Source organism: Podarcis raffonei, chromosome 1 (genome assembly GCF_027172205.1).
Source record: "Podarcis raffonei isolate rPodRaf1 chromosome 1, rPodRaf1.pri, whole genome shotgun sequence".
NCBI classification, from domain to species: Eukaryota; Metazoa; Chordata; class Lepidosauria; order Squamata; family Lacertidae; genus Podarcis; species Podarcis raffonei.
In genome coordinates, this window is record NC_070602.1 from 92,257,002 (window position 1) to 92,270,313 (window position 13,312).

The following is a 13,312-nucleotide window of genomic DNA, read 5'->3' on the forward strand; positions in this document are numbered from 1 at the left end:
GTAATCACCTTGTTATTTCTCCAATAAATCTAAAGCATTTGTCTGTTTATTTATTTTAAAGTATTTATACGTCATCCTTCAAAAACAATCTTACAGCTTCCAGTAAAATATAAAAAACACAGCACAAATAAACAATAATAAAAGCTTTATAAAACAACAACGATAAAGTCAAGCAGCAAGTAAGAGAACAGGCTAAAACCCAAGTATCAACAGTAAAAACGCACAAATTAACATGCCTGAGAAAATTAAAAAAAGGCTTTTGCATAGTGCTGGCATGACATCAAAGTAGGTTATTGCAGAATGTAGGCTTCATTTCCCAATTCTCATATTTGAAGGGAATCCCTCACCATCCAGAATGGCTTTTCCCCCCTTGGCCCTTAAAACTGCAATCTGCATCTCTGCTAGGGATATCATGAAACTGTGCCCAAAAGCTTGCCAAGATGCCTCCCTTAGGTGAGGAGGCCTTGTGTCCTGCATTGCCAAGATTCCTTCAGAAAAGCAAGATGTGAAGGAAGGCATCTTCCCTTGTTTCACAAAGCTAGCAGAATCCAGCTCATGATTACTTAAAGACTTTGCAACACTGGTAGTGCTTTTAAAGACTTATTTTTATGGTTTACTAGTTAGGCCTTACATGTTGCCTCTCACCCTCAAGGACCTATCTGGTACTCTTCTATTCAGTTCTTCTCATAATCTAGCTTGGCAGAACTGTGGAAGGGTTATTTACAGAAACAAATTGTGCTGAATTTATTGGGATTTACTACCAAGTGTGCATAGGACTGTAGCTTTTCAGCATAATCCTATTGTTTTTATTTGCTCAGAACCAAATTCTTCTGTGTTTGATAGGTCATAGCCATCCAATACCTCTCAGAATTGCCAGATCTCTTCATTTCTTGCATGCTGATGTCTTAACTTACTTTGCAAATGTAGCTTATTAAATAAATTATGTGATATATAAAACCTGGCAAGCATGGTGTTCTTGGTAATTACGGTATTTTTCCGTGTCTAAGACTACGTTTCCCCCCCTAAAAAATAATGTCAAAAATTAGGGGCTGTCTTATAGTCTGGGCCATCTCCCCCCATTTTCTTGAATCTGAGTCCCCCAAAATAGGGGGCGTCTTATAGACGGAAAAATACGGTATGTGCCGCTTAAACCAAGGCCTTCGCAATTGTTTCCATAGAAAGGTATTGCTAATTCATCAGGACTATGTACTGTTATGAAAAAAAGTCATTGTTTTTATGGTGTGGCTACCAGTTAGGCAATTGTAAAGGCAATGAAACTGTGGAATAAAAACTGCATGTCTTGGAGGTTTTCCACTGAAGACAATAGAACTACTCCAGAAGTAGATAGTATGGGGATTTTATTGAATTTACTTGTGGAGGATTGCTGATGCTGCAAGAAAACAAGGCCTATTCTTTTTGACCTTTTCATATATATTTATGGTCTTTTTTATTGATACTTCATGTTAAAAGCTGTCACTGAGAGCCATCCTTAGTGCTGCATTTTAGCTTTTTTGACTGATATACCCAAAGTGAAATATACTTGAAACCCTTGCCCTAGAATAGTTAAAAGCACCAGCCCATGAAGGAGATAGATAGATTATACATACCTCTGTTTATTAATTTTATGACTTTGTATTTTGCTCTGCAGCATAAATGCAAACATTTATTATAGTAATTACAGAAAAATAAGTGATTGCTACAAAAGAATCTTTCAATTATTTAAGTGCTCATTTGTGAACAACAGCAAAACTGCTGTCCCTACTGAACTCCGTGCTTTTAGAGTGACAAGTGACTACATTCAAGTTGTTGCTGTCAGTATGAAATAAAGCCATTTTCTGTGCTGGTATTAATGGAGATGAAAACCCTTCTCCAAATTGTTAACGTGTTTTCATGTTTCTCCTGAGGTAGTTTGCAATAGTATGGCCCAGTTGTCTTTTGACAGTGGTTGTGACAGAATTCTTCTAGCAGGGCCAGTACCATACATTTTGCTGCCTGAGGTGAAGGACAAAATGGTCCTTCTGCCCAATTCCACACCCGCAATCTGCCTGGACTAGCAGTTGAATCTTACTCTGACACTTCTAATGGGACAATATATTCCACTGTATCTGAGGGCAGCATACTACCTTAGGAGGTGCCGAGTAGGCTAGCTTATTTGACGCAGAAGGCGTGCTGCTCCTCAGGACCTGCCATCTGAGGCAGTTGCTTCACTCTGCCTAATGATAGAGCCAGCCCTGGCTTCTGGTGTCATTAATTCATCATAACTGTTTACATGACCGCTATTACTACATGACCCTAGCTTTTGACACTTGAGCTGTACCCACCTTACTTTTGTGATTATAAGTTGTTTCAAACTATTCTTAACATTGTGTTTTAATTGTTGCCATGCACCCTGGGACTTTAGGGTGAAGGGCAAGATGATGATGATGATTAAGATTATGATTAAGATTATGATGATGATGATGATGATGATGATGATAATAAATTAGCAGCAGTGACACTAAACTTTAAAGTGATTTGTATTGCCAAGCATGCTCACGTGGTTTGAAGCCACACAGTTTCACTGGTGGTAGTAACTGCTATAATTTCAGAGTAATAACTTCCATGTGTGGAAATAGAACACTAATTGTCCTGTGAGTGAGCACATGACTAATAAGAGGAAAAACTGACAATAAGACCCTTGACACTCCATGTATATACCATCTTCCTGCTCAGTAAGTATGTTTCTGGTATTGCCTTCTTAAGGACTTCTCAAGGACTTTCACTTGCAGAACAAGGCTTTCCCTCTTCTCTCCCCACTACACAACCCCTATGTCCCTGAATTTGGCTTTGAGGGGGTCAGGAGAATCCCTAGAACCAGTGGGGGAGGGAGAAAGGAGGAATTGTTCTGTCTACCAAGTAAGAGTGCTTATGCAGATGGAACAGTCGGAAGAGCACAATGTTGAATTCCACCTGGAACCTTTGTGACACTGAAAGTAGGACATTGTTTTTGTTATTCAGGAGACAGCTTATAGTTCTAGTTATAGCTCAGTGCTTTCAGGTTCCCCATAGGCATCTGGTTGGCCAGTGGGAGAATAGGATGCTGGACTAGATGGAACATTGACCTGATCTATTCTAAGGTTCTTCAATGAAAGTTAACTTATAATCAGAAGGAAAGGCTAGCTGCTATTATGTTAACGGGTTGTGTTCTTTGGTAATGCTGAGCATTCAGTGCCTGTTTCTTGCCAAAAGCTCTAGTCACAGTGAACTGGTTTGCGCAGCATGGTAAAGCAAACTATGGCTTAGTAAGACTGCTCAAACATGTGGGATCTGGGAGAGGAGCTCTCAGCCACTTTTCTCCTCCCTAGTCATTTTTACTAAAGTGCTTTGTAGATCTAAGTCAAGGTTTGGCATAGTGCGCAATCCCATCTAGGCCTTGGGGCTAAGCTTTCTCCCCACTAACCATGGTATGTAGCCAAGAACTAGCCTTGCAACAGTAAAAAAGGACCAGGGAAGAACAAAGTGTCTAAGCTCCTCACTGGAGGCATGCACATTTGCATGGTCTCACTAAGCCATAGTTTAACTTACCATGTCATGTGATCCAGGTCAGTGCAATGGAAGAACTGAGTGCCAGGGCAGTCTCACTTTGAAGTGGCCTTTGTGTCCCTTGTGTTGGATGGATGGGATGAGCCCTTGGCAACCCAGGTTAGGCAGATAAAGTGAACAATGGGGACAGGTTGTTACCATCAACTGCACTATGATTCTCTTAAATGCCAATATACAGGGAGGGGAGATGACCAGCTTGAAAAGTGTGCTAGAGACTCTTGCATACTCCTTCCAGCACAGCCAGTTCTATAGACAAAAGCTACCCAGGGATTAAAAATAAATAAATGAATGAATAATTTTGAATCTCATCAGTACTGTGGAATATCCAAATTTAAAAGACAGGTTCACATTGATTTCCAGTAAGCATAGTCAGATTCATTTAGCGGTAGTTCTTACTGCACTTGGGAACCAGCAGTCTTTCACAGTGCAATGCAAACCTTGTTTTATATTTCAATACAAAGCAAGAGAAAAAAGCAATCTTGAAAAGTTTATTTTGCATCAGATTTGTTCCTTCAATTCCAGATATATAAATATGTCCAGCATATAATGTTTGCCTGTATTACAAATTGTGTGCTGTGTCCCTACAGTACCTTCTGCACAGCTTCAGGGCAGAGAGTAGAAATGATGGAGAGCTGTTGGAGGACAGAACCATGAGGGCCATGTAGTTTGTGATGTGGCCCCTAAGAGAGACTGCTGCTCTCAGGAGGATGCTGTTGATGCCCGGCTAGGGTTGCCATATTTGAAACAGTGAAAATCCAGGCAGAAAAGTTATTGAGCTTTTTAAAGTTTTGCCCAAAAGCAGCAGTGCCGGCATGAACTGCCATAAGTCCGGATTTTCCCGAACATTCAGCCAGATAAATGGCAACCCTAGCTGAACAACTTCTGGACATGGAATGGGGAGGGGGAGTACCATCTTGTCCTTTGCCTCAGACAGCCCTCATCAGCTTTCTGTTAAAAACATTCCTGTTTAGACAAGCCTCCCCAGATTCTTAGTAAGTGGAGGTACGGTAATTTTAATCTATTTTAAGATCATAATTTTTGTATGTTTTAAAGTATACTTGCAATTTTTTCTTGATTTTATTTTTTTAATCAATTTTTAAACTGCTTTGGGTTTTTTTTTACAGTCAAATGGTGTATAAATTTTATGAAATAATAAATAAATAATGAAGTAATGAAATAGCTAGGAATAGTGTTCTCCACTTGACCTCTGCTCTAATTTCCTTTCTCCTTGGATACTCTGGTCACCCCAGTCTGTGATAGTTTGTTCCTGATACCACTCACTGGGGTTTGCCGCTCCACTTTCATCTCTCATGGGATGCCTTCCAGCTGCCTTTTCTCCTTCCCTGGGTTCTCCTTGGTCCAGCTCTGCCTCCATCCTCTGCCCTCTTCACAACTGCAGCAGTTCAAGAGGTCTGGACTGGGCAGTGAGCTAACTTCCCCAGTATCCTCCATGCATGGGGAAGTAGATCACCACATCATGGTCTGCAGCAATACCCAGCAGTCCTTTACAAGCACATGTGTGACATTCTCATATAGCCAGCGCTACCAGATTTATTGCCTCTTAAATCACTCCTTTTTTCATTTGAAGAACAGTGTTGTGAAGGTTATTGAGATGTTGGTCCAGTAAATGGCATTTATCTATCCTTCTAGGTGGTGCCATAAGAAGGGAGAAAACAGAATTCAGCAGGAGGGGTAAAAGGGAAAGGCCAAGTCTTATATATTCAGCAGTAGCTGTGAAAAGGGTTGTGTAGTTGTGCCCATCTTACTTAGGAGGAGGAAGTAGCAGCTGTCACAGCAACTGCGCTTCTTATCCTCCCTGCCAATCCAGATTGTGTAATGTGAGGCACAAAGCATTGACCTCACTGAACTGGTTACATGTGCCGTCAATGATGTCGTCACAGCGCTAAATCTCAGTAGCTGTTTGGCCTTATGATGTCATCACATTCACATCATTTTCTGCGATTGGCTGGATTGCATTTTGGGGAATAATAAAGCTGGGGTCAGGGGGAAGACACTTTTTTTAAAAAAAAATTGAAACAGGTAGTGAACAATGTGGATGAACTGATGCCAATAAGGTAAAATTTTGGGAGGGGTCTGTCAGGCAGGAAATTTGGGGACCTTTTATTGTTCTTGCCAAAGTCTCCTGCTGTGCAAAAAAATGTTCACCCATGAACATTGAGAGGCACCTTAATTTTAAGATAATTGTTTAAGGTTTTTAATTTTTAATTTATACTTAATCATAACAGGAAATGCATGTGTTTCAAATGAATAAAAGCATGTTGCTTGAAATATGGTGAAGGATGCTGCCTATTATGCCTTTCCTGGATGGCACCTTTACAGTTCACAGTGTCTTTCTTTGCTCTGTTTGCTCCCTCTGCAAGTGGTGAGTGAAGATCCTTCTGAAGGCACACCTGTTTATATAGAAATGTTTAGGATCAGTAAATATGCTGTCATACCAGATCAGACTATCGTTTGTCTGTCTAGGATGGACCACTCTGATTGACAGTGGTCCAAGTAAAGGTCTTTCCTGTCACCTACTAGCCAATCCTTTTATTTAAATTAGAAATGTCAGGAATTGAATATGGGATCATCTGCATTCAAAGCATGTGCTCTACCAATAAACCATGGCTCTGAAGTGAGGCCTTTGTGCTCAGGGGCAGATTTTGCAATGACTGGAGCCCACCGGCAGCCTCAGATATTCCTGGAGTATAACCAGGCAAATGTCAGTGCAGCATAGCCTCTCAGGCTGTACTGCCGAATCAGGAAGATCAACCAAAGCTGATTGTTTTTGTGGAATTCTTGCTTATCTATTTATTTCAATCTTCTTCTTTTCCTGTAAGAACTCAAAGTGACTTGCAATAAAATAATAAATGCAAGTTCATAATACAAAAATGCAACAAAACTCATTTTTAAAAAGCAATAATAAAAAGTCGGGCTGATTTGTTATTTTCTATCACTGCTGCTGAAGGAAAGTCTTATAATTGCCATTGTCCTCCAAAGTGCTCCCTAGAAGAACCACAACTTGACAAAGTGATGAAAAGTACACAAAGATGTAGTGAGGTGGACTTCCCTGGGGAGGGCATTCCACAGTGTTGCTGCCATAATTGGGAAGGCCCTGCCCCTTGCATTCACCCACCAAAGCTCAGTTCTCCTGGTACCTGGAGCAGGCTTGACTGGAGAGCTTGGGAGATTGGGCATAGTGTATGGAGCTAGCTATGTTATGCAGGCCAGGACATGACAGAGACTAGAATTAGGATGTTGTTCACATCGGAGGTGACACGGGTACACATGGCAAAAGAAGCAACGACTGGAAGTTGGAAAACTAACAGTCTTGTGGTGCCTGAAAGACTAAAATTTATTATGACATAAGCTTATACCTTCTGACTGTAAATCTTGTTCTCATAAGGCAAATGTAGTGGGGGGGGAGCTTTTATGAGAATTCAGAATATGCTAATTAAGAGGCGGGGAGCATTTATTGGGGAAGGCTATTTATTTATTAGGGAGAGTGCTGTTGCACACATGTACTGCTTGTGGTCTTTCTTCCAATAGGCATCTGGTTGCAGCAAAAAGCTGCACTAGATGAGCCTTTGGTCTGTTCCAGCAAGGTTATTCCTACATTCTTAATTACCTCTAATTTATCGCTCAGCAGCATCTATGTACATAGCACTTTACATAGTAGCATAAGCAAAATTAGCCAGTCCCTTGCTCACCAGCAGCTTACATTCTCGATTTCAACAGAGGAAGGAGGGAAGGGGGTAGTTTAGAGGGGGTATATCACCCCAGTCTTGTCTTTTGATCATGTCTTTACAATGGTTCTCCACAACAGCCAGTCATGCTACCAACCACTGGTTGGATTCTCTTCTCTTTTACAATGGCACACGTTACTGACCTGAACGGAGCAAGATTAGCATAAAACACAGAAAAAACAGAGTCTGTTATGATGTTACACTATCCAGTGTCACTCCGTCCTGCGTAAATATGTATGTATCTTTCCAACTAGTACTTATATGGAGTCTTTGGGGACATAGCACTTATACTTCCAAGTGCTTCCATCATGTAATCCTGGCCTGGCTGAGCTACAGAGGCACCTTCCCCCACCCTCATAAAAATATTGATCTTCACTGTCTAAACGCATCATCTTGGGAGCCTTTAGGAGGCAGAAATTCACTCACTTGATATAGAAAGGGAAGGAAGTGAGTGGAAATGGGCAGAACAAGTGATGCAGAGTGTTGATGCCACAGGCAGCTCTTCTTATGAATTCTAAGCTGCAAAGCTGCTACCTTGGAAGTATCCTTTGGGGGGGGGGAGTGACTTGTTGGAAACATGGTATTTTCTCTCCCTTTCTCTTTCCACTTCCTCTCTCACACAAACCTTTGCGGGCATCTTTAGAAATGGAACTTCAGGTCCTATTCTGGAAACTGTCAAGCCCCCTAATTATTGTTTGGAAACCAACTGATACAACAGTCTGCAACAATTACCAAAGTGACGTCTGTGGAGCCGCTCTCCTGCCGCCTCCCTCCACCTCTCGCTCTCTGAAATTCAACAGGAGCCAGTTCCCTGCCCTTTTCTTAGCTAGACACCACCTCCCGTCGCTCTCCCTGGCTGCCCACCGTGGATTTCCTTGCACACCTGAACGTTGCCCAGCTCCTACACCCTCTTGTTTGCTTGTTACTCTTCCGGTTAAGTAGGAAAGGATTTTAATTGCTGCTTCTATAATGAGAGGGCAAGCGGAGGTGAATCATCAGAGGATGGAAAGGGTGGGGAGGGGGAGAGGAGCTTAGGTGGGCTAAAGAAAGAAAGAGAAGGGAAGGCAGGCTGCGATGACAGGGAAGGTGGCCCGAGCGAACTAAGGGGATTGAGGCGAGGGGAAGAGAGAGAGGAAGCCCCTTTGATCTTCGCCCAGGGCACTTCCCCTCTCCCTCAAGCGCACGCGACCCTCTCTTTCCCTTTACGCGGCTCGTCGCCTCCCAGCTTTTCCTGCCTCCTTTCAGGAAGTCCTGCCAAAGCTGCTTTGCAACAATGAGGATTAAAAAAAGAGATGGGGGTGTTGTCGTGCGGGGGGACGGGTGGGTGGTAGCGGTGGCGCCCGGGGAAAACTGAGCTGTCATCTCTGTGTATATCCCTACCTCGGGTGGGTGGGTTTTTGTTTGTTTAGCTGGGTGGGTGGGGGGAGAGTATCACGCGTGGAACAAATAGGAGAAGGGGGATCGCCGGCAAAAGCTGAGGAGGAGGAGGAGGTGGTGCTGGTGGGTGGGGGAGAGAGAGAGAGAACGATCAGAGAGCAGGTCTGAACAATAGAGAGGAGAGGGGGCGGGCGCAGCGTGAGGCGCTACTGGTGTGTGCGTGTGTGTGTACACGCCTTTGGGGTAAGAAGAAGAGGCGGAGGAAGCGGGGACCCCCCCCCGAGGACAGGCAGGAGTAGCCGAAGATCCCAGCAGACCCCCTGGCAGGGATGGGGCTCGCCCGGGCTGGCTGCTGCTGAAGGCTCCTCCATCCCTCCCCTCCCTGCTTTCTCTTCCCTACACGCCCTCCCTCCCCTCCCCCCTCCCTCCTCCTGGCCTGTGTGTGTGTGTGTGTGTGTGTGTGTGTCTCCTCTCTCTCGCCCCTCTCCTCTCCTCCTCCTCCTCCTCCCCAACTCACTGGATGTTACCCAGCCGCCGGGATCGTTGCTGCTGCTGCCGTGACTGCTGCTGCTGCTGCTGAGCCCCCTGCTTCTCCTCCCCGAGCCCAGCCATGAACCCCGCCGAGGGGGCAGCGGAGGAAGGGGCAGTTCCCGATTCCGAGGTGGATGCCTTTTTCCGAACAGGTAAAGAGCAGAGGGGCGGCGGCGGCGGCTGGTTGGGGAGACAGGCTGGGCTGCCAGCGCCCCGGCGAGACCTGGAGGCGAGATTTGGTGATGTGTGTGGTGTGTTTATATCTCGGGTGATGGTTTACGTTGCGGAGCGTGTGATGTTGGATTCCCTTTGTTTTGAGGGAAGCAAGGGGAGGGTATTTTTTTGGGGGGAGGGCTCCCCTAAGAAAAGGGATCCCCAATTGATTCCCCCCCCGGATTTATTGCCTCGTCTTCCGCCCTACATTGTTCCCCCACACCAGTAATTATTGGACAAAAATAAAAACCCACCACCACAAACCAAACCCACTTATCGTCTCCTCTGTATATCCCAACCCCCTCTGCCCTCCCCCCGCCGCTCCTCTGGCACGACAGACAGACACTTTCGAGGGAGAAGCCGCCGTCTCCAGGCACAACGATGCTTTTTGTGCGCTGGGCTTTGGGTTGTTTCCACGGATCTGGAAGGGGGGAAGGGGGCAAACTGTTGGCTGTCAGTCCGTTGTACGAGGCAAAGCAGACTGATGTTTCGCTCTCCGTCCTGCTGGTTTCATCCCATATGGATGAAACCTATATATGTTGAGTTTCCTGGGCTTCATGGCTAGTGGCTCATCCGTATTATACAGCATATAACCCACAAAGCTGCGTTTCGCTTTTCGCACAGGAACGGGGCGATCTTCGATCACTTTTGGGAAACCTGAGAGCAGGCTTGCTTGCAACCCATCCACTACACGCACACACCCCTCCAGATTGCCCGCTGTACTTCAGGCTCTTTAAAGCATCACGAAATCTTCCCCAACCTACAGCCTTAAGTCGAACGAGGGGCTGAATGATGGTGTGTGCCTGTTGTGTAGACTAGGAGAGATGCTGGCTTCTTAAATACGCCGTTTAAGCTTGGCTGGTGTACAGGTTGGGTCTGGCGATGGAGCCATAGGCTTAGATATTAGCCATCTTTGAGCTGCTGCCTCAATCTATGTTACCTCGCTGGATGAATAAGGAGAGTGAGGATCGTGGGTGGGGAGGAGAGTATTCAGGGACCATAATTAGTTATTGTGGAACCTATTTGACCCCCCCCCCTCTCCACCTCCCTATTCTGCAGGTAACAAATCTGTGCTTTTAGTCGAGATGGCATGTTTGAAATTGCACCAAGATCCCTATTTTTGTTTGCACATCTTAGTGCTTTGTGTCTCCCTTTGATTATCCCTGATGAAATCTTTGCATAAACCCCCTCCTTGGCTCCTAGCTCCGCTTGTGCACTGTGTTAGCCAACCAACCTGTGTGTGTAGCTGTGGGTGTTTTCATTCATATGTGCCTTGAAGACCTCGCTGGTGTGGATTTTTGGTTTTCAGCAAGGTATAGGCTTTTCTGCTGTGAACTTTCCAGGCAAAGTCTTTCAGTAGGTGATTTTAGAGGGCATGTCACGATGTAATTCAGTGTCCTGGGGATTGGTGTTTGCTCTCTGGTTTCAGGGGAGGGTACTAACATAACAGCAGAAGTTTGAATACAAGCAGCTGCGCCTACATCAGAAGAGAGCATGATGGGGGAGGGGGGGTTGTGAAACTTGCATGTACACAGGAGAGCCCTATATGTTTGGTCTTAAATTCTGTTCTTAGCTCTGATGAAAGTATAAGAAAAAAACCCCACCTCACAGTCCTCCAGTGTTTTCCAATTCCACTAGCAGAACTTCCATGGGGAGGGGGAGAATTACAGGCAACTTGGCAGAGCCTTAATTAAGGATAGTAAAGGATTAAATGCTCCCTTTAGATGGAGGCTTGACCCTTCCAGACTGAGGCTGTTTTTTACTCCTGCAACTACAGCTGCTTTGCTTTTCCAGCTGCCTCTCTCTCCTGCTTTGGTTCAGCCCTGATCATCAGTCACGCGGAGTGTTCCTCCAGCCACAGCAGAACAATCGCATCATCGCCCAAACTTTTCAAGAAGTTTATTCCTGCAGATCCATGACAGGCCCCCTGGCTGCCCTCCATGGAAGGCTGCACCCCATTTATGTGAATATGCTTTGATCTCAGAGGATAAGTATAATAAGGTCTGGCTGTGTGTATATCTCAGGAGCCACACGGTGCTGATGGATATTTGCCTGTTGATACCTTAAGAAGGCTACAAGCAAAGCAATTATAGATTTCTCATAGCCCTCTGGTGTGCAAGTGCCTTTGGGCTGTGCATGGTTTAATGGACGCTATTAAAACAATTTTCTCCAGCCCAGCCACCCCCCACTCCATTCCTTTATTTCTACAGACTGTTGGCTTTTTATTCAAAAGTTATTTCTGAGTGTGTGTTTAGGTAACTACTCAGTGACACTTCTACTGCAAGAAATGCTACTAAAAATAATGTTCTGATCAGATGTTTCCTTTTCTGACTGCTCTGCCAGAAATTCTATACCAAAATAATCTTGATTATAATCCTGTTTAGGTGCCCCATGGATTTCCTGGAAGGTTTCTTGGCATTCATATCCATTGATGTTTGAGAAGCTTCTCCTTCCATTGCACTTTTGTACATGCTATGATTTAGTTTCACACAAGAATTTGTTATTAATTCATAGATGCAAAAAGTGTCATTTGTTTGTAATGATAAGTTAACAGGCAGACTTTTAAATTAATACAAAGAATTATGAACAAGAGCGAGTGAGTGTGAAAGACAGATCTAGGCATTTGGCTGTGGGCCCAAGCATGGCAAAATCAAATCTCTTCTTATTGGAAAGAAATCCATTTATCTAGGGAGACTTCTTGTTCTGTTGGCTCTTTGCTTTGTGTATGCTTGTGTTCTGAGTGCTTAGAGTTGCCGTTCTCAGTGTTAATAGATACCAGAAAATGGAAGGGGGAGGAGATGCTAGCAGTCAACATAGTATTCAAGGAAGTAACTCTAGTACAGATAGCATTCATAAACAACCAAATGCTGTGTTTTAATCCAGAAACAATAAGCTCTGCACTGAAAATTTCCACTGGTGCAGTTAGAAAGGACTGTGGGTCATTGCTCTATAGCACCATAGTTAGTTTTTTAAGTCTTTCCCTGAAGTCTTAGTTATAGTTTGCCAACTCTTTCATGATCAGGGACCACCTTGTTCTCCAGATAGTGCTCTGAGGGATGGAAGGATATGTTGCTCTTGGAGATGCACAAGCATCCTACTCCTCACCCAAAATGCACTTTTGTAAGTGCTCATATCAGATGCTTGCAAAGGTCCAAGGTTGCCCATGAAGTGCCCACCACAACCTCTTCCTCCCCCTTCCTCTGCTCCAAGCTGCAGAAACTTAACTTTGAGCTGGGAGAAAGTGGAAGTGGCAGGTAGTCCCAAGCCCCAGCAGAACATCTTTTCCTGCTGGGAATCTTGGTTTTGTAGTCCAAGTCACTGGGGGGGGGATGTTTTATTGGGCCTTTGAAGTGCTTGCCACTGCATCTTCTGCCACTTTTTACCTGTTCCGAAGAAAAGTTTATGGACTTTGGGGCAAGGAAAGTGAGAGGTGACAGCAGCTTGCAGGATCAAAGCAAGCACAGATTTGCTGGTCTTACTTAAAGAAGGCTTCTAACAGAAAGTTTCCCAGTGGTGAAAGTGGACAGAGGAAAGTTTTCCTTCATCTCTCATAATAACAGAACCCAGCCACCCAGTAAAACTGAATTGTGGAAAATTCAGGACAGGCACGAAGGAACTTTTTCACACAACACATGGTTCACATAGCAATGTGGAGTTTGCTACCACAAGATGTAGTAATGGCCAAGAACTTGGACAGCTTTAAAGTCGGATTAGACAAAGTCATGCAGGATCAAGCTATAATTGGCTAATAGTCATGATGGCTGTCTATAGCCTCTGGTATCAGAAGCAGTGCCTAAGAATACCAGTGTACAAGTGGGAGTGGGAGTGCTGTTGTGGACTTCCTGTAGACATCTGGTTGGCAA

General features: G+C 44.4%; 1 protein-coding gene across 11 annotated transcripts in view; it reads left to right on the top strand.

The window, feature by feature from the left end:
* The window catches only part of KALRN (kalirin RhoGEF kinase), a 488,570-nt gene that overhangs the window by 13,368 nt on the left and 461,890 nt on the right, over positions 1-13,312 (top strand). For 2 of the 11 annotated variants that reach the window (XM_053404235.1, XM_053404333.1), the window contains exon 1: positions 9,287-9,388. The exons of the other annotated variants lie outside the window; for them this stretch is intronic. In XM_053404235.1, the coding sequence (XP_053260210.1) occupies positions 9,316-9,388 (73 nt within the window). In that variant the 5' untranslated portion in view covers positions 9,287-9,315. Of the gene's footprint in view, positions 1-9,286; positions 9,389-13,312 lie in introns of those variants that run through there. 11 annotated transcript variants of the gene reach the window in all.